The 22,505-nt window shown below is 39.1% G+C and overlaps 1 protein-coding gene across 1 annotated transcript in view; it reads right to left on the bottom strand.

Annotated features, from left to right (window-relative positions):
- CAMK4 (calcium/calmodulin dependent protein kinase IV) overlaps positions 1 to 22,505 on the bottom strand; it is a 225,476-nt gene that overhangs the window by 57,005 nt on the left and 145,966 nt on the right. The window contains exon 6 of the mRNA XM_049647708.1: positions 7,591 to 7,663. Within this exon, the coding sequence (XP_049503665.1) occupies positions 7,591 to 7,663 (73 nt within the window). The remainder of the gene's footprint in view (positions 1 to 7,590; positions 7,664 to 22,505) is intronic.

Raw genomic sequence — 22,505 nt, 5'->3', positions numbered from 1 at the left:
GCCGCCTAACCGACTGAGCCACCAGGCGCCCCTTAAAAAAATTTTTAATGTTTGTTTATTTTTGAGAGAGACAGCAAGAAGGAGAGGGGCAGAGACAGAGGAAGACACATAATCCAAAGCAGGTTCCAGGCTCTGCGCTGTCAGCACAGAGCCCGACTGGGTTTGAACTCACGAGCCATGAGATTATGACCTAAGCCCAAGTTGGACGCTCAACTGACTGAGCCACCCCGGCACCCCTATATATTTTTTAAACGACTTGGATGTCCTATTAGTAAAATCTGAGTTTTGACTATTTTTAAGGGTGTACTACATAGGTAAGTAGTTTTTTATTTAATCCACCAACTGTTTATAACATAGTAGGCAGAGCCCTCACATTCCAGGTAAATTTTACAGATTGAAAATAAATAGGACGGTATTTCCTTGAAAAAAAAAATTGGCAAATCAGGCCCTGTAAACTTTAAGCAAAATAATGTGGAGAAATCCCAAGGTTTGGGAATTGTGGAAGATTAATATTAAATATACAGCATGTTAAATACAGGAGATTTATCCAATGCTTCTTTTATGAGCTAAAAATAAACAGGATATAGCACAGAGGGGCCTTAAGTTACATTTACAAAAGGTAGAATGATAAAGTGGGACATTGGAATGAGGAATATATTCTTGCCCTAGGTCAAAAAAACATTTTGAAATCCATAATGGTACTGAAAATTTTCTTTAAAGTAGGCCAAAAAGTTAATAGGAATTGTTAGGGTGTCTAGCATTGCAAATGTTGTTTACATTTGAATCTTCAGATGGTAATGTTTCTCTGGAATTTGTAAGGTAAAGAGAGGTAAGAAGAGAAGAAAGGAGGAAGGGAGAGAGGTTGAAAGAGACAGAGAGACAGAGAGAGACAGAGAGAGAGAGAACAAACAGAATAAGGAGAAGGTTCCACTTAGATGCATTGGAAATTGTGTGAAACTCTTTTTCTTGTCTGTGGTCACAACATCTGGGTCTCTACCTGGCATTCAGTGTATTGAAGCTAATACTGTGGATGAATGTTTGTGTCCCCAAGAATTCAAATGTTGAAGTCCTAGTCCTTAGTGTGATGGTATTTGGAGGTGAAGCCGTGGGAGGTAATTAGATCTCAGGTCTTGAGGGTGGAGTCCCATGAAGGGATTAGCGCCTGTATAAGAAAATGAAGGAACCAGAGCTCACTCACTTCACCATGTGAGGATGTGGAAAGAAGGCATCAGTCTGTAAATCAGGAACACGGCCCTCACCAAAAATCCGACCACGCTGGCATCTGGTCTGGAGCTCCCAGCCTCCAGAACTGTGAGAAATAAATGTTCATTGTTTAAGCCAGCCTACGGTATTCTGTGACAGCAATCAGAATAGGTTAAGACAGCCAGGGATGCCAACCACTTACAAACAGCTGCCTTGCCCAAATGAAACTAGTGTTCCCACTATCCTCACTGAGAAATTCTACATCTCAGTCAAAGTGAGTAAACTGGACATTTGTGAGCATTCCTCATTCAGGAGCTAAACCCTTGAGATGGGATGGAAGACAGTGATTAAAATAAGAAAACCAAGTTAACCTTTCTGTTTCCATGACTGGTATAACGTGCATAGGCCGTGATCTAGGCCTATGCCTGTATGTTAATTTGACATCTTCATTGAATCACATATTTCTCATTTATTAGGCAGATAAAAATATTTTGTAAAACGTTTGCAAAATTTGTTCCTGAATTATTTAATGATAAGAAAATAAAAATTCCATGTTCAAAGAGTGACATTAACAGAATATTATAACATTGCTTGAATGCTCTCCTTCTAGAAATGAAAAAATATTCTACCTGACTATTTGAGAGAATTGTTCATGTTTTTAACACTACATCTGAATTGGCCATTCCCAAAATAAAAATTCATTTTTATGGGTCAAAGACTTTAGAAGTTGTAGATACACATGCAACACAAAATAGGACTTCATTCTCTCAAGACAGGGAATTCTTCAGTTTTTGGCAGAGAACTATTACCAGAGAGGAAGGAAATAAATTTCATGGTCCTGTCCCCATCTTCCAATAAACAAACAATGGAAGAACATGGAAATAGTTAAGTAGAATCTAACCTTAGTCACTCTACCATCCTTGGAGAGAAGCACACTTACAAAGAAAAGATCACTGTTCACCTTCAAACCACAACACTTTGATATTTCCCACACAATCATTCTTTCTTAAAAGGAGATCACTGTCAAAGGAATCTTTCCAGCCGAGAGTCCTACCCTGGTAGCCCATAGGTAGAGGCTGTCGCACATAAATTATATTGGTGTAAAGAAGACCTTGTCCTCCTAGAGACCCCGTTGTGGGTGGTAGAATTCTTTGCTCAGCTTTTTCTGAATTTTAGCTTTTCAGAGCATTCAGTATCAGAGGAACAGAATACATATATGCGCACTCCAGTGTCACAGGAATGGAAAATAGGCCAAATTACCAATTAGAGTAAGGTTGTTTAAAATCAAAAAGGTATTGTGATGATATGGTAATATCCTTCGTCTCATGGTCTATACAAACCTGCTTGGAATAAGCATTTCTAAACATAATTAAAACTTGTTACCTTTCTTAAAACTATATTCCCTTATAGCCTGAATTCCCCTATTTCTCTCTCTCTTTTTATTCACATTAATCTTAATAGGTCATGTATAGAGACAGACACAATCCATGCCTTTGCTGACCTCATAAGGACACTGTGAGTATTCTTCTTTGTTACATTATTTCCTTTTTGTGTTTTTGGATACCACCATCATTAACTAGACAATATTTCCCACCCTTACTTAAGATAGCCAGTTCTCCTGCTCCAAAGTCAATGAATCTGTCAATCTTGTGCCCTAATCAGCAGAAACCTGACAGAATAGCTATGAATAAATCTGTAATGACTACAATCTGAGGTCATCAAACAAGAATCAGACCACATATACTCAGTCACATCATGTCCATGACACTTCAACCAGCTTTTGCAATAGTGAACACACTCATCTCAATCCTGAGAAGAACAATTAACTAGATGTCATTTTTTGAAATCCTCTTTGCGTTGATAATCCTTCCAGGCAGGGATGTGTGCACAATCAACCCCTAAAAATCTGTCCTTTTTTAGGGGAGGTTATAGGTTTTAAAAATTTTTACCACAAGAAGCCTGGAATATTTCATCTTTTTCACGTCCACTTCCTGTTTTACTTCAATGTTCAGATACCATTTTGGTTTCCACAACTTTAAAAGGTTAGATGCTTTTGTTTGTAACTCTTTACCCCTATTATCACAATCTTCAAAATAATTCTAACCCCAACTCTATGTACTAGGGCAGCAGACATGTTTAAGTTCCTCAACCATTTCCTTCTATTTTATTAAATTCAATATATACTCTATATGTACAAGTTTCTCCAGGTGCTCAAGTCATGGCTTTGAAACTAAGACATACCTAAGAGAGTTGTGGCTAGAAAAAAGATGGAAAGTGGCATCAGGAGTGGGGCAAAAAGGAGACAGTAATTCTTTTTGGAAATAGAAGAACAGTAGGATATCAGGGAGAACAAGAAAAGGACTGGAGATGGTGGCAACAGTAAGAGACATCAGAGGTGTTGGACTATTCCCTGATTATCTTTGTAAGTAAATGGAAAAGGAGGGCTTTAAGACTTGGCATTGTGCTTTCTGACATATGAGGACGTGATGACCCTTCCAAACTGTCCAGATTGACCTAGACCATCTAATTTGGGACTACCTGGAATTCATTTCGGGAAGATAGAATACTCAAGAAGGCTTAATGATCTGTCTGCCCTCAAAGACTAACTGGATGAATTCAAACTCAAAGAGGGAAACATCTTTCACATTCACTTTAAAAGCTTTCATAAATTCTATTTAAAGCTAAAAAGCAGAAGGAGCAAGATTACAGTCAGACAAATACTGTGAAATATTTGGGGCAAGAATTGGGATGAAGTGGGGAGGAAGGGAAGGATTGTGAGATTTGTTACCTAAGAGGTATAATTATCCACACAACATATTTCCCAAGAACTTTTCAATCTTCAAGCTTTCTGCTTCTGTGCTTTCAAAAGCCAGCCTAGATATAGTCTTCTAAGTGTGTGATCCAGAGGAAATGTGAGATGTATCACTGATTACTTTGAGTTCCCAACTGTCCTATTTTTATAGCTATCTATAGCTATGTAGTTGACAATAAACTATTTCATAAATGTCAGCCACTTCCCACAAGTTTTAAATTGCTTGCTTATTCTACCTGTGGAAACATTTAGGAAAATTATTATTTTTTTCTCTAAGTTAATCTTTAGTTGTAGCAATCAGAGAAAATTTTTGTAAAACTTCTTTCAAAGAGTGACTTGAATGTGGCAATCTACTTTTTTTTTTTTTGGTCTTATTTATTTATTTAGTACTTTTTTTTATTATGTAAGTTTTTATTTAAACTCCAGTTAGTTAACATACAGTGTCATACTAGTTTCAGGTATACAGTATAGTGGTTCAATAGTTCCATACATCATCTGGGGCTCATCACAACAAGTGCATTCCTTAATCCCCAACACCTATTTAACCCATCTCCCCACAAACGTCCCCTCCGGTAACCATCAGTTTGTTCTCTGGAGTTAAGAGTCTATTTCTCAGCGTGCCTCTTTCTCTTTTTGTCCCCCCTACCCCCCCCTTTGCTCGGTAACTTCTCAAACTGGAGCTTTCTGAGTAGATAGAATAACAAGTTTTTTGTTTGTTTGCTTTAAATTGGCAATTAGTAGTAGACTAATCAATCCATCTTGCAAGATCTGGAATAGAGTTGAAGTCTAGGCCCTCTTTTCTATGTGAGGTACCCCTATCTGGGGCATCCCTCCCTGTTGGGGGCCCTTTTATTCCTTAATTGGTGTAACTCCAATAGGTGGAAAAAGTCTGATGATGAAAGCATTCATTTCTCATTCGCTGAATAAGGACAGAGTTCTCTCAGTCAGCTACCTGAGTATCACTAAACTGAAGCATGCCCACTGTGATAAACCAAAAGAATCAAGCGCTGACCTAAATGGATGGAAGCAGCCAGAAAGAACATATTGAAGAAGGTGTGTTTTGAATGACGGGAAAAGAATTAAATGATAGTAAGGGAGCAGAAAAGAATCTCATGAATGAAAGCAAGTTATAAAGAAAGCTTTCTTTCATATGAAATGAGCAGAAAAATGATAGTAAGCATGTTTCACTAAATGTATCAGCATCTAGAAAGACAAAACACAGAATAGTGACTATTTCTATTTTGATGCATTTTCAGTTATTTAGTTGGTAAATATTTATTGAGCACTGACTATTGTCAATTGTTTTTGATTTTAGTACTTAGCTGGGGAGTAGGGATGTACGTACAGATTTTCAACATCTAATACATCTTTATACGAATATACTGAGTCTGAAGTTGCTTGCCCTTTTCCCTCTCTTTTGAACATTGCTATCAGCTTATTTAGTCTTTTCTACTACTCTGTTAGGTTAAATATTATGCCTATTTTACATGAGGAAACTGAGGCTCATTTAGTGATAGGGCCCAAGCTCACATATCTAGAAATTGAACCAAGCTCTGACTCCCTAAGTCCTCTTAACTGCTATACCAGCTGCCTGTGTGATTTGGATAAATTGACAGTGAGCCACTGCCAGCATGTTTATTTAAATAGATAACCTATCGTATATAGTAATGAGAAACGAAGTTTTTAAATGGGTATTTAAGAAAGGCATAAGGATGCCCGAGTGGCTCAGTCGGTTGAGCATCTGACTTCAGCTCAGGTCATGATCTTGTGGTTCATGAGTTCAAACACCATGTCAGGCTCTGTGCTGACAGCTCAGAGCCTGGAGTCTGCTTCGGATTCTGCGTCTCCCTCTCTGCCCCTCCCCTGCTCGCTCGCACTCTCTCTCTCAAAAATAAATGGAAATTTAAAAATTAATTAAATAAAAAAAAAATAAAAAATTTAAAAATTCAAATTACAAATAACTGCCATTATTGAACTCAGAAGTGACAAGATGAAAACAAGGACTGAAAAAGAGAATTTTAGACTTATATATTTAATGACAGGAACTGGAAGTAACTAGAAGTGGTTGTTTGTTTGCTTGTTTGTTTAATAAAGCACTCAGGAGCAGTCATCGCATGGTAGGGAACAGGATTAGGTTCAGGGGCAGTAGAAGGAAGACCCCACTGAAGTTGGAAAGGTGGCTATGAGGAGAGAAGGTAATGGAAGAGTTAAAAATCATTCCCAAGCTGGCAAGCTTAAGAAACCAGGGATGGTAACTACACTGCTTGTGATGAGAACTCTGGAGTGGAGGGGTTATTTTGGGTATGGTAAGAGGATGAATTTGAAATAAAATATTCATATAATCAGGAACTGCACTGTATATTTAGAGTAAAATTCCAGGGCATCCTCTCCACCTTCAAACTTTTCATACCCTACCATAGCAAAAAGACCAAAACACTTGTATAGGAAGGAATAATTTGGAAAGACTGGGCTATATATCCAATTGAACTTGGTGTTGATAACTCAATCATGGATTTGGTCAGACCATAGATCTGCTATCTCTAGGAGTCCTGTGGAGACTCTGAAGACTGTTTTTCCTTTTCATCAATGATAGACAAGCTAGTTAGGTATCAGAGTCCTTCCTACTTGCTTTCCTTCTTCTCTCCCTCCTTGGCTCCCTTCCCTACTTCCCTCCTTTCTGTTTTGGTTGGGGTAAAATTCACAGGACATGTGATCTTGTCACTGTGGTTGAATTCTCAAGATACTGAATGATGATTTTAGTTAGATAATTGACTCCACACAATAGAATATATCTTAATTCTGAGTATATTTTATAGATTTGTCTCTTTAATGCTGATAAATATCTCCGCTTGGGCTTCATCCTGTTTGTTCAGAGAGTAATTTGTTCTGACTTTATATTCAATAAATGAATAATCACCAAAGTGTTACAGCACATATCAGACACCATTAAACATATGGGAAAAATTTCATCAGTGGAGTCTGTTTCATCTAGGCAAATGTTTCCTTATTAATTCAATCCAAACAAGCTTCTCAAAATTACATATTTCTGTAAATGTGTATGCATGTTTCTATCATCAACTTTCAAAACTTTATTCTAGTTAGAAACATTAACTTATATTTTTCCTTAAAAAATACAATTGTCAGTATTTTTAACTTTAATTGACTTATTACTTGTCTTGAAAGAAAAATCAATAATCTCTATGCTCCAAGATCTATATTTGTCACATTCAACCTTCCTCCACTTCCCTGCCAAATAACAAAAACAATAAGGAAACAAACTCAAGAAATGGAAAGAAAGAGAAGAGAACAAGTATAGGCACCAGCACCAAAGTCTGATTGGATTTCATAATAATGGAAATTATTTTAACAAACTTATGGTATTATACAGGAGGATTGCATCTCTCAGGGAGTAATCAATAGAAAATATACATTTATCAACATATATTCTACAAAGTATTGCATACTGTTTTGTTGTGGATGTTATGGCTGGTCACAGATGTACACTAGTTAACTGATGATTCTGTAAGAAGAAAAGTTTACCAAAAGTTACACTATTGCTGTCACTTCATACTTACAGCAACTGCCTCCAGTATTTGTTTAACAGCATCTGCAGCATCTCGTTCACTATAATATCCCTTTTCCACAATCCTAAAAAAAAAAAAAAAAATACTAATAACCATGAAATGCTTCTCAGACATATGCATTCAGTGGAGTAGATGTGAAAACAGTTTAATTAAGTTAATGTTAAGGAAGATACATCTAGGGGCGCCTGGGTGGCGCAGTCGGTTAAGCGTCCGACTTCAGCCAGGTCACGATCTCGCCGTCCGTGAGTTCGAGCCCCGCGTCAGGCTCTGGGCTGATGGCTCGGAGCCTGGAGCCTGTTTCCGATTCTGTGTCTCCCTCTCTCTCTGCCCCTCCCCCGTTCATGCTCTGTCTCCCTCTGTCCCAAAAATAAATAAAAAACGTTGAAAAAAAAAATTTAAAAAAGGAAGATACATCTAAACAGCCCCAACAGGATAGCATAATACCAGGGGAAATATTTCCATAAGCTGATACTCTAGAAATTTTGGGTTTAAGAAAATGAAAAACATTTATCTTGCCTTGGCTTGCACTGTCCATCCTATTTGAGGACAAAAAAAATTCTTTTTAAACTTTGTATTGAGAAATGTGTTAAACATATACCAACTAGGCAACATACCATGAATCATCCTGTGTAATTGCTACACAGCTTCAATAATTATTAATTCATGGCCAATGCTGTTTTATTTATCCAATCAATTATTTTCCATTCTCTTTTTTAAATTTTGAAGTATCAGACATCACATAATTTCATTATAAATAAGGAGTTTTCTCTAAAAAAAAAGGATCTTTTAAAACTCATAACTACAATGCCATTATCATACCTATAAATTACAATTCCTTAATATTTTCAAAACCGCAGTGTTTCAAATATCCAATTGTCTTGGACATGTTAAAAATTGTTTGTTTGAATCAGCATCCAAATAAGGTCCACACAGTTTGACTGGTTACATGCGTCTCTTATTCTCTTTTTACATGTAGCTCCTCATTCTTCACCCCTCCTTCTGCCCCCTCCTCTCTCTCCATCTGGATTTCTATTCCAAATACACGACTTGCTCTTTTTGCATGGATATGGACAAAGAATCTTTCTTTTCATTCTTTTTTTTTTTTTTCAAGGAATCTTTCTTTTAACTTAAGTCTTTTTCATTTTGCTTTCAGGAATGTTTTCCTGAATTAGAATGCTTTGTACCCATATCTGTTTTCTTCCATTGCTTTCATTGCTTTGGTTTTCTTCTTTGGGGTGTGCAGTTACATGCACTATGAGGTCTTTTTTTGTTTTTTTGTTTTTGTTTTTTTTTACTTTTGACTTATATTTTCTCTCTCCTTTATGATGTTCTTAATTTTAGTATTAAGTAATATTAATTTCAATATTCTGCAGCTTATGTAATGCTTTCATCTGTTTTGTGGGCACACCCTCCTGACATGCTAATTTTCTGTGCTCTTATAATCATTTTGTATTGCAATTAATGGAGACACCTGTCTGTTGCTATTTATTTATTTATTTATTTATTTAAAAAAAAATTTTTTTTTCAACGTTTTTTATTTATTTTTGGGACAGAGAGAGACAGAGCATGAACGGGGGAGGGGCAGAGAGAGAGGGAGACACAGAATCGGAAACAGGCTCCAGGCTCCGAGCCATCAGTCCAGAGCCTGACGCGGGGCTCGAACTCACGGACCGCGAGATCGTGACCTGGCTGAAGTCGGCCGCTTAACCGACTGCGCCACCCAAGGCGCCCCTGTTGCTATTTATTTTTAAGCAAAGTTGGTTTTCTTAACCTTTTTGACAGAACGATGGGTCAGGATATCTTTTAGTTTCATGTCTCTTGACTTTCTGATTATTTTCATGAAGCATTCAAAATTATGACCTCATACTTTCTGAGATCTCTTCTCCTCTATCTGAAACTTTACCTCTACTCATCTGCTCTGGGTATTAGAGTCTCTTCCCAGCAGTTTCTCCTAATTTACCCAAGGGGGCTTCAGATAGTACCTCCAGGATTTATAGAGCCTTGACTATATTAGTCAAGTCCTTCAGACCTTATTGTAGGGGGATCCTTGTGATTCTCAGAGATTTGGATGGCAAAAAGCCCTCACAATTTCAGCTGTTCTTGTATTGGCCCATTCTGCTTCTCAGTGATTTGGAGGCTTTGGAGATTGGAGTCTTCTCCTCTTCTTAGGTTTATCAATGTCCCCTTACGTCCTCTAACCTAGAGGCTAATACTATGTGGCTCTTGTAACGGTCATTAGTTTGTCCTCATTCACTTGTTTCAAGGTTTCGTGGGAAACCTTGTCACCTGGTTTTGTTATAGATATTGTCTGTGAGTTTTACGTTTTTCTGTCCTAGTTTCTCTATTCTTATAGGGATGTTTCAAAAGACTAGAAAACTACACTGTTTCTATTTCTATCTTCCCAAAATTTCAAGAAAAACACATTTTTTATACTGCTAAAGAGTACCAACTTGCATAAGATGTTTTCAGCTGACAAAAGTTTGTGGTAAAGATATGCCTGAAAAAGGTCAATTCAAAACATATAAGAGACAAAATTTCAACAATTTTTGTAATTTTGTATTGAAATTTTTTAGACTAACAATATCTTACATAGCACAGTTATTCTTCACAAAGTATCTTCCTTTTTTTTTATGTTGTGGCAAGAAGCTGTAAGTTCTCAAAGCTGGTATTAAAAGTTGGATTTAAAAATCTATAAAACAGGGGCGCCTGGGTGGCTCAGTCGGTTAAGCGGCCGACTTCGGCCCAGGTCATGATCTCGCAGTCTGTGAGTTCGAGCCCCGCGTCGGGCTCTGTGCTGACAGCTCAGAGCCTGGAGCCTGTTTCAGATTCTGTGTCTCCCTCTCTCTGACCCTCCCCCGTTCATGCTTTGTCTCTCTCTGTCTCAAAAATAAATAAACGCTAAAAAAAAAAATTAAAAATCTATAAAATGTTGGGAATGCAAGCTAGTGCAGCCACTCTGTAAAACAGTATGGAGGTTCCTCAAAAAAACTAAAAATAGAACTAAACCACAACCCAGCAATTGCACTACTAGGTATTTATCCAAGGGATACAGGTGTGCTGTTTCAAAGGGACACATGCAACCCAATGTTTCTAGCAGCACTATCAACAATAGCCCAAGTAAGGAAAGAGCCCAAATGTCCATCGATGGATGAATGGATAAAGAAGATGTGGTATATATATACAATGGAGTATTACTCGGCAATCAAAAAGAATGAAATCTTGCCATTTGCAACTATGTGGATGGAACTGGAGGGCATTATGCTAAGTGAAATTAGTCAGAGAAAGACAAAAATCATATGACTTCACTCATATGAGGACTTTAAGAGACAAGACAGATGAACATAGGGAAGGGAAACAAAAATAATATAAAAACAGGGAGGGGGACAAAACAGAAGAGACTCATAAATATGGAGAACAAACTGAGGGTTACTGGAGGGGTTGTGGGAGGGGGGATGGGCTAAATGGGTAAGGGGCATTAAGGAACCTACTCCTGAAACCATTGTTGCACTATATGCTAATTAATTTGGATGTAAATTGAAAAAAATTAAATTAAAAAATATCTATAAAATGTTTCCAAAATAGGGGATGGATGATAAGGAAAAGCAGGAAAAAAAACAGGTATCAAATAAAAAATATATAAGAAGATACCTCAGTGACCATAATTATCAAGATTCAGAAAAATTATTATATGGATGCAAAAATTTCAATTATTTTATTTTCTCTATTCAACACTGTCAAGAGACACAAACTCATCATCTTTTCAAAGGAGGAATGATGAAATATCCTTCCTCACCTTTTTATTTATCAGATACCGGTTATGTGCCAAGGTCAAATAAAATGTCAAAGTAGATTACAATATTAAGGGAATCATTATTAATTGGTTCTTGAAAATCAGTTTTCATACAATATTTCCTTTTAATATCACAAATTCTTCCAATTCATGATTAAGTTACATAGTCTACTTACTAGAAATTTATTTGCACTATACTTTCTGAACATTTTAAAATTAAGTGTGAGAGAAGAGGAAAAGAAGGACTAGTATGTCAGAGTAAGTTGAGAACTTTGGCTACCATTACATCATCCTCTGCATTTTGCTCTAAATGTATATTTTGTGGTATATCCATCAACCAACTCAAATGTAATTAGTGTCTCCTCTGTGTGTGGCACCTGCACTCTAGCAGCTTGGCTTTCCCCAGTCCTCTTAAACGAGGAGAGTTGTTACAAAGACGATGGAAAGGAATGGCCAATAGTTACCTTTCTTTCTACCGCCCATTCTCCCCAGAAGAGGATAAAATCAGTTACTTCCTGCGCTGCAAAAAACAGCGTGGATTTTTCCCATAGTCACTCACCAAGGCTAGAGCTTTATCACAACTGCTTTGTGGCACCCCTCTAGAGGGTGCTATTCATGACTTAGTCTATGTAAGCAGTACTCCGCCAAGTTTCACAACCGTTTGCAGCCTCTCTGATGAGAAATCCTCCTTGTCTGCTAGGTACATAAGTTCTTATGAATGTATCCCCACCTCTTAGAAGGGAAGTGCTTCACCCACTAGAAATTCCTCCCTATATTTTGATTTATTATGATGCCCCAAGCTTTGGCCTACATATGATGTTTATGCATTTTTATTTGGGTATAATTTAGAGTTAATTGCCTGTGTTTAGAATGTGACCATGTGTGTGAATGTCTAGGGACTGGCTAGATAAAGCAGTGAATTTTCTTGGGACCTGTTTTCAGGTAGGATAGAGGGAAGAGTAGTAGGTGTAAGAACAGGTAATGGAAATCTCACTAATTTTCTACAACATATGCTAAATTAGTAAAACATTTCATCTAGTTAATGGAAAGGATGCATTCTTTTTGTTTGTTTGTTTATTTTTGAGACAGAGAGAGACAGAGCATGAACGGGGGAGGGGCAGAGAGAGAGGGAGACACAGAATCGGAAGCAGGATCCAGGCTCTGAGCCATCAGCCCAGAGCCCGATGCGGGGCTCGAACTCACGGACCGCGAGATCGTGACCCGGGCTGAAGTCGGACGCTTAACCGACTGAGCCACCCGGGCGCCCCGGAAAGGATGCATTCTAACAGATATGTTCATTCACTCATTTATTCAAGAAATATTATGGAATGACTGTTATGTGCTGGGCATTCAGTAGTGAACCAGACATGGCCTCTGCACTTATGGGGTTTCTCTTGGTATTAGCAGACACAGACAATCAACACAGTGTGCTAAATACTGTTGCAGAGGTATTAGAGAATGACCTGAAAGCTCACAGAGAGGACCAGTGATTGATTCTGGAGGCCATGCATGGTGGGAAAAGGATTCCAGAGACAGCTATATCTCAGCTCAGACTTCAAGGGTGTGTACAAGTTTTCTAGTTGCAGAAAGGGTAGGAGCTAGGAGTGGGATAGGTATAGAGGAGGAGCAGGGACTAGAGAAGAAGAAGATTGCTCTTAAAAAAATTTTTTTTTAATTTGAGAGAGAGAGAGGGAGCACACGCAAGTTGGGGGGAGAGGCAGGGTAGGGGGAGAGAAAGAGAGAGAGAGAATCTTAAGCAGGCTCCACACTCAGCATGGAGCCCAACATGAGGCTTGATGCCAAGATCCTGGGATCATGATCTGGGCAGAAATCAAGAGTCGGATGTTCAACTGACTGAGTCACCCAGGCACCCAGGAAGGAGTTTGTTCTAAGAAAAAGGACCAACACTACAGTGAGAATTATGAGAGTGTGGACGACATAGTGATAGTCAAACAATAATTCTGTCTAACATGAGCCAGGTACTTGCAGAATCTATAAAGAATAAAATTTGGGTCCTGCCCCAGAGGAAACCACAGTAGAGAAATTATTAACAAAAGCATCACCATAGATGTAAAACATGTTATACTAAGGTTTGTACAGCCAAAGGATTTATAAATTCTGTTGTCAGAAATGTCTCTAGAGTAGACATGTAGGACAGGAGCACAGAATGCAGGCACTCTCCCCACCCCATCCCCTTGACCTCTACTCTCCATATGCTCTCCATAGCTTAACCACATGTCTTCTAGCTTCCTTCTGCTAAAAGGCATTTTGTTCCCAGTGGATTTGTTCATGGAGTTAGGTTTCTGGAATTCAAACATTCATCTTTAAGTATTTTATAAGTTGAGCTTCCACCGAGGCCATTCATGGCTGACTAGAAAGATCAACAGCAGTGAACTTCTCAAGTTGCAAAAGCAGGTTTTTAACTTAAACTAAGATTGGAAGTGAAGACATTAGTGACCAAGCAAAGGAAAATGAAATCTTACAACCTTTTTCTCTCCATTTAGGCATGACTACAGTAGATATGTTTGGCCAATACCTTCTGTAGGTTATCATGGGAAAATTTTTAGCCTTCTCACTAGATTTATGTTTTGATCACCCACAGAGCCTCGCTCCCAGTCTTGCTCATACTGGGCAGTCAATAAGTATTTGTGGAATTGTTGAGAAAATGAATAAAGTTTTACACCATAAGATGGCCGATGGGACTAAAACAAGCTCTGGTCTCTGGCTTAGAAACCCCTCTTCCGGGTTCTTCTAGCCCTGTTTGCCAAGTGCACGAAAACCCTTCCACAAATATGGAGGCTGACAACTATAAATTACCCTTCTTGCTTGCATTTGGGGCTCAGATCTTTGGAAAAATGGTCTCCTCTGAGCCTGCCAGTGTTAAATAAATCTCCGATCCCCCAAGATCTCGGAGTGCCACTTAGTTTTTCCGCCAGCGTTCCAGCCTGGTTCCGTAACAGGCTGGAATCAATACTAACTGCCAAGTAAATGAGTGCCAGAGAAATTTCAGACTGTGGATATTTGAACAACTCCTTTGCCTGTGTTCCTTATCACGGGGAACAAAGCATTGGACTAGAAACTGATGTTTATCACAAGTATGCTGGATATGGATCCAAGGGGAGAGTAGCCATATAGACGCTTCCCAAAGCAAAATACAACAGGTATAAAGGTTCCTGTTGGCCTTAGGAATACATTCAGAGTTAGTTCCTAGATATTATTGTAATAACATGAATCTGTTTTGAAACTTATTTTGAATAAAATCAAAATGATTCAAATCAGCAAAATACATCATTTGTTTCATGAGGCAACACATAGCAATTTCTCTGTAATATTTAGCTAGAATTTCAGAAAAACAAGTTGCCATATACATCCAATCAAGAGTTTGTAGCTTTATACAAAATATATTAGTGCCTTCAGTTTTTAGAAGCAATGAAATATTGAATCATTGTAGGGGTTTTAGAGCTGTAAAAAATAGGATAATTTTGGTTTTTATATTTAAATATACTTATTGGTATATTTCTCCTCGGATTTAGCAAACTAATTTCTTTTTCATGCTCTGTAACATAATAAGAAGGGAGTTAAGATGTTATCAGCATCTTCAGATCATTTTCAAAGGCCCAGGGCCATGTAGTTTCTCGCTATTAAGCACATTTTCCTATTTTTCCATTGTGACCTGGGCTAGAAGACTCAGGGCTAAAAACAAAGACTCAGGATTTTAATCACAAGGGGACCCAAAAAGCTACCCTGAGATCTCAGTTCCCATGGGTCCCTCAGTTGCTAACAGGAGTAGCAGACATCTGCAGATCAGGGAAGGAAGTGCAATAGGGATGTGTCTCTGTAGGCTGCCAAGCTGTGATCCTCTGACCTCACTAGGCTTCTTAGTCCTAGACCATGCTTTTTACGGCCACCATTTCCTGTGTGTTGGTGCGCACGCTCTTCTTACCCACAGTTGGGACTATTTCCCTTCTCATCATTTTAACATTGCAGGATGAAAAGGCACAGGCAATGCCTATTTCTTTCCATGGATCTGCTTTAAAATATGACTTTTGAGCATTTGTTGCTGTCACCTTAATTGCTGTAAATTGAATCGAGCACATCACCCGGCTGAATTGAGCACATCACCCGGCTGGCAGTTAGCACCGGCAATGCAGCTGAAGAGCTCTAATCTGATCATTTCCTGAGGCCCTCAGACTTCCTGGCATGGAGATTAGGAGCCCTCCAGCTCTCCCCACCAATGACAGCTTTTTCTCAAATGGAAGTGCTATTAGATAACCATAGGTTTTTGCGGAAAAGATACTGGTCTGATGATAATGTGTACTGAAGGATCAAATAACATAGGGTAAAAGCCCCAGACAGGAGTTTCAGGAACCAAGTCTTAAGAGCTGCCAGTACATCATTACGCTGTTACATACATTAAAGTGAATTCTGCTGTAGCCTGTGTAAATCTATCACTCCTTTATAAGCTTCTTTCACTGCCTTTTCTCATTTCATTGATGACAACTTAGTGAATATTGATGGTTTTTCTAAGAAGTCCCCTGAAGAGTGTTAAATTCATAGACTTAAAAAATAGTTTCAAAGATACTAGTGGCAACTGTTAAATTTGAAAGCTAGGAAGAGAATGAGGGAGCTGTGGATCATTGTGGGTGCTGCTCAGGGACAGGATGGTGCAGGAGAAAGGGGAGGTCAAATCAAACTATAGACCTGGTTTGGGCCTAAGGGAGCCCTGGTACAGTTCCCTCATACTGTAAGTGAAATGCTTTACCCAAAGATGTAATATAAATTGTCCAAGAGCATAGTATTTATTCAAGTTATTCGTTTGACAAATACTAAGCAACTGCTTACTTTCTGTCTAGAACAGCTTCTAAAACAGAGTCTAAGGTAGTCATTTCTAATCCTGCCAATGTGCTCTGCTTTTGGATATCCCTTTACCCTTCCCTCTACGCTTTACCTGCTAATTTCTGATTTCTCACTTAAAATTCAGCTCAAAGATTCTATTCCTCCCTGGAGCCATTTCTGCCTTAGACGACCCCCTTATTTTGTGCCTAAAGTGCTGTGTTTATGTCTGAATTATAACATGTAATAAAGACTTAGAGCCAAATCTCTGGCCAACCTCTGGCAATACAAAGTGTCTTATGATATATCTTTTGTATACTTGATTCTTACTTTTATTTCCTTTTTAGTCCCTTGTCCTCATTTATTTTTTTTTATCTTGTGATATTGTGGTTGTCTCCATAAGCCTTAAACACATTTTTGGGAGATGATGGCAGTATTGAAAAATAATATTAGGGTCCATATCACATTTTTACTTTCCCGATTCTGGACCAGGAGCTCATTGAGGGTGAAAGCACTGTGCTCTGGTTAATGTGCTGGTGAAAAAAATAAAGGTCAGTGGTGAAGCCAGAACAGTAGGGTGAGGCCAGAATGAGTTGTTTTATTTGTCATGTTTAAAAGAACTGACTTTTAGGAAGTATCCTTCTGGGCTGACCTGATCAAGTCAGTGCTTTAAACATGGATGGATGGAAGACAGTGAAAGTTACACCAGTTTGGAGGCTGTTGCACTGGCAAAGAGAATGTAAAGGCTCAAAAGGGCACAAGAAGTGGGAAAGGGGAGAGAGAATGGATCTGAAAGCTGCTCAGATTATGGGGAGGGGGCTGGACAGAGTGAGAGGAAGAGGGAGAAATTAATGCTGACCAGCTCAGATGTTAAGTTAGTTCACAGAGGTAGGAGGGAGAAGCAAGATGGAGAGTGGAAGGAAGAATGTGGAGTTCACTTGAGGACATACTGATCTAGAGGTGCCTATAGGATGTGCAGGTGAAAATGTCTAGCAGATTGTTGAAAATATGGTTCTTATCTCTGCTGAGACAGCAGTCAGCAATGTGGCTGAAACCACAGGAGATTGTCCAATTTACCTACAGAGAATGTAGGCAAGAGCTTTAGGAAAGGCGGACATTGAAGGAATGGAAAGAGGAAGAAGAACTCAGGAAAGAGATCAGGAGGACATAAGGGAAGGGAAGCAAAAAGAATACAAAAACAGGGAGGGGGACAAAACATAAGAGACTCTTAAATATGGAGAACAAACAGAGGGTTACTGGAGGAGTTGTGGGAGGGGAGATGGGCTAAATGGGTAACGGTCATTAAGGAATCTACCCCTGAAATCATTGTTGCATGATATGCTAACTTGGATGTGAATTTAAAAAATAAATTACATTTAAAAAAAAAAGGAGAAAACTGAAAAGATAGAATAAAATCCAAGGGAAAAAGAGATGCGGTCAAAACCTACATGAAAGATATGGAGAGATTTAGCCAACAGTGTAAAATACCACAGACCACCTCTCCAAAAACATACAAGTTCCAGCCTCAGCAAACCCTTGGTGTTCCTCAAAAATCCTTATTCTTGAATCAGAAGATGGCGGTGTAGGAGGATGCTGGGCTCACCTCGTCCTGCTGATCACTTAGACTCCACCCACATCTGCCTAAATAATCCAGAAAACCACCAGAAGACTAGCAGAACGGACTCTCCAGAGCCAAGTGTAGACAAGAGGCCCACGGAAGAGGGTAGGAAGGGCAGTGAGGTGGTGCGCGCTACATGGACTGGCAGGAGGGAGCTGGGGCTGCGGAGGGGCAGCCCACCCAGCAAGGCAGAGCCCCTGAGTCTGACTTGCAAAAGCGGAGGGACCAGATGGAGTGTGTTCTGACAGCCAGCAGGACTTAACATCTGGAATATTGTAAGTCAACAGCTCTGCTCAGAGAGCGAGAGGGCTTGAGGACAATGGGAGGGAGAGTTGTTGAGCCCTGGAGGACAGAGCTCAACTCGGCAGGGAACAAAGGCACTGGCCAGCGCCATCTCCCTCGGCCATCCCCCAGCTAAAATCCCAAAGGAAACCAGTTCCCGTCACGGAACTTGCTTGCACCACGCAAACACCCAACGCTGTGCTTCTGTGGATCCATCCCTCTGACGGGTCGGCCTCCCTCCCGGTGCCACAGGGCCCCTCCCACAGCAGACCACGGAAGGCAAAGCTAGCTGAGCCTGCCCCTCCCGCCCCTGTGCACCTTGTGGATCCACCCTGGCTAATATGCCAGATCCCATCGAAGCAGCACCACAAGCCTGGCAGTGTGAAAGTAGCCCAAACAGGGGCCACACCATTCCGCAGTGAGTCCTGCCCCTGGGAGAGGGGAAGAAAAGGTACACACCAGTCTGACTGTGGCGTCAGTGGTGGGGTGGGGGCAGACATCAGGTCTGAATGTGGCCCCACCCACCAACACAAGTTACTCCAGACAGCACAGCAGAAGTGCCCTGCAGTTGGGCGCCACCCTAGGGACTATCCAAAATGACAAAACAGAAGAATTCTCCTCAAAAGAAACTCCAGGAAGTAGCGACAGCTAATGAACTGATCAAAAACGATTTAAGCAATATAACAGAATGTGAATTTAAAATAATAGTCATAAAATTAATCTCTGGACTTGAAAAAAGTATAGAGGACAGCAGAGAATCTATTGCTACAGAGATCAAGGGACTAAGAAACAGTCAGGAGGAGCTAAAAAATGCTATAAATGAGGTGCAAGATAAAATGGAGGCGACCACAGCTCGGATTGAAGAGGCAGAGGAGAGAATAGGTGAATTAGAAGATAAATTTATGGAAAAAGAGGAAGCTGAAAAAAGAGATAAAAAAATCCAGGAGTATGAGGGGAGAATTAGAGAACTAAGTGATGCGATGAAATGCAATAATATCCGTATAATAGGGATTCCAGAGGAGGAAGAGAGAGAGAAAAAGGGGCTGAAGGTGTACTTGAACAAATCATAGCTGAGAACTTCCCTGATCTGGGGAAGGAAAAAGGAATTGAAATCTAAGAGGCACAGAGAACTCCCTTCAGATGTAACTTGAATCGATCTTCCGCACAACATATCATAGTGAAACTGGCAAGATACAAGGATAAAGAGAAAAATCTGAAAGCAGCTAGGGATAAACATGCTCTAACATATAAAGGGAGACCGATAAGACTAGTGATGGATCTATCTACTGAAACTTGGCAGGCCAGAAAGGAATGGCAGGATATTTTCAATGTGATGAACAGAAAAAATATGCAGCCGAGAATCCTTTATCCAGCAAGTCTGTCATTTAGAATAGAAGGAGAGATAAAGGTCTTCCCAAAAAAAACAAAAAAACTGAAGAAATTCCTCACCACTAAACCGGCCCTACAAGAGATCCTAAGGGGGATCCTGTGAGACAAAGTACCAGAGACATCACTACAAGCATGAAACCTACAGACATCACAATGACTCTAAACCCATATCTTTCAATAATAACACTGAATGCAAATGGACTAAATGCTCCAACCAAAAGACATAAGGTATCAGAATGGATAAAAAAACAAGACCCATCTATTTGCTGTCTACAAGAGACTCATTTTAGACCTGAGGACATCTTCAGATTGAAAGTGAGGGCATGGAGAACTATCTATCATGCTACTGGATCTCAAAAGAAAGCTGGAGTAGCCATACTTATATCAGACAAACTAGACTTTAAATTAAAGGCTGTAACAAGAGATGAAGAAGGGCATTATATAATAATTACAGGGTCTATCCATCAGGCAGAGCTAACAATTATAAATGTCTATGCACCGAATACTGGAGCCCCCAAATATATAAAAAAATTAATCACAAACATAAGCAACCTTATTGATAAGAATGTGGTAATCACAGGGGACTTTAATACCCCACTTACAACATTGGATATATCATCTAGACACAGGATCAATAAAGAAACAAGGGCCCTGAATGATACACTGGATCAGATGGACTTGACAGATATACTTAGAACTCTGCATCCCAAAGCAACAGAGTATACTTTCTTCTCGAGTGCACATGGAACATTCTCCAAGATAGATCACATACTGGGTCACAAAACAGCCCTTCATAAGTATACCAGAATTGAGATCATACCATGCATACTTTCAGACCACAATGCTATGAAACTTGAAATCACAGGAAAAAGTCTGGAAAACCTCCAAAAGCATGGAGGTTAAAGAACACCCTACTAAAGAATGAGTGGGTCAACCAGGCAATTAGAGAAGAAATTAAAAAATATATGGAAACAAACGAAAATGAAAATACAACAATCCAAAAGCTTTGGCATGCAGCGAAGGCAGTCCTGAGAGGAAAATACATTGCAATCCAGGCCTATCTCAAGAAACAAGAAAAATCCCAAATACGGAATCTAAGAGCACACCTAAAGGAAATAGAAGCAAAACAGCAAAGACACCCCAAACCCAGCAGAAGAAGAGAAATAATAAAGATCAGACCAGAAATAAACAATATAGAATCTAAAAAAACTGTAGAGCAGATCAACGAAACCAAGAGTTGGTTTTTTGAAAAAATAAACAAAATTGATAAACCTCTAGCCAGGCTTCTCATAAAGAAAAGGGAGATGACCCAAATAGATAAAATCATGAATGAAAATGGAATTATTACAACCAATCCCTCAGAAATACAAGGAATTATCAGGGAATACTATGAAAATTTATATGCCAACAAACTGGACAACCTGGAAGAAATGGACAAATTCCTAAGCACCCACACACTTCCAAAACTCAAACAGGAAGAAATAGAAAACTTGAACAGACCCATAACCAGCAAAGAAACTGAATCAGTTATCAAAAATCTCCCAACAACTAAGAGTCCAGGACCAGATGGCTTCCCAGGGGAATTCTACCAGACACTTAAGGCAGAGATAATACCTATCCTTCTCAAGCTGTTCCAAAAAATAGAAAGGAAGGAAAACTTCCACTCATTCTATGAAGCCAGTATTACTTTGATTCCTAAACCAGACAGAGACCCAGTAAAAAAGAGAACTACAGGCCAATATCCCTGATGAATATGGATGCAAACATTCTCAATAAGATACTAGCAAATCGAATTCAACAGCATATAAAAAGAATTATACACCATGATCAAGTGGGATTCATTCCTGGGATGCAGGGCTGGTTCAACATTCGCAAATCAATCAATGTGATACATTACATTAATAAAAGGAAAGGTAAGAACCATATAATCCTGTCAATCAATGCAGAAAAAGCATGTGACAAAATTCAGCATCCTTTCTTAATAAAAACCCCCGAGAAAGTCGGGATAGCAGGAACATACTTAAAGATCATAAAAGCCATTTATGAAAAGCCCACAGCTAACATCATCCTCAATGGGGAAAAACTGAAAGCTTTCTCCCTGAGATAGGAACACGACAGGGATGTCCACTCTCACCGCTGTCGTTTAACATAGTGTTGGAAGTTCTAGCATCAGCAATCAGACAACAAAAGGAAATCAAAGGCATCAAAATTGGCAAAGATGAAGTTAAGTTTTCACTTTTTGCAGGTGACATGATATTATACATGGAAAATCCGATAGACTCCACCAGAAGTCTGCTAGAACGATACATGAATTAAGCAAAGTTTCAGGATACAAAATCAATGTACAGAAATCAGTTGCATTCTTATACACTAACAATGAAGCAACAGAAAGACAAATAAAGAAACTGATTCCATTCAAAATTGCACCAAGAAGCATAAAATACCTAGGAATAAATCTAACCAAAGATGTAAAAGATCTGTATGCTGAAAACTATAGAAAGCTTAGGAAGGTAATTGAAGAAGATATAAAGAAATGGAAAAACATTCCGTGCTCATGGATTGGAAGAATAAATATTGTCAAAATGTCAATACTATCCAAAGCTATCTACACATTCAATGCAATCCCAATCAAAATTGCACCAGCATTCTTCTAGAAACTAGAACAAGCAATCCTAAAATTCATATGGAACCACAAAAGGCCCCGAATAGCCAAAGTAATTTTGAAGAAGAACACCAAAGCAGGAGACATCACAATCCCAGACATTAGCCTCTACTACAAAGTTGTAATCATCAAGACAGCATTGTATTGGCACAAAAACAGACACATAGACCAATGGAATAGAATAGAAACCCCAGAACTAGACCCACAAACGTATGGCCAACTCATCTTTGACAAAGCAGGAAAGAATATCCAATGGAAAAAAGACAGTCTCTTTAACAAATGGTGCTGGAGAACTGGACAGCAACATGCAGAAGGATGAATCTAGACTACTT

The sequence above is a fragment of the Panthera uncia genome, assembly GCF_023721935.1.
Source record: "Panthera uncia isolate 11264 chromosome A1 unlocalized genomic scaffold, Puncia_PCG_1.0 HiC_scaffold_17, whole genome shotgun sequence".
Lineage (NCBI taxonomy): Eukaryota > Metazoa > Chordata > Mammalia > Carnivora > Felidae > Panthera > Panthera uncia.
Note: the sequence above shows the minus strand (reverse complement) of the source record. Positions and strands in the feature narration are given on the sequence as shown.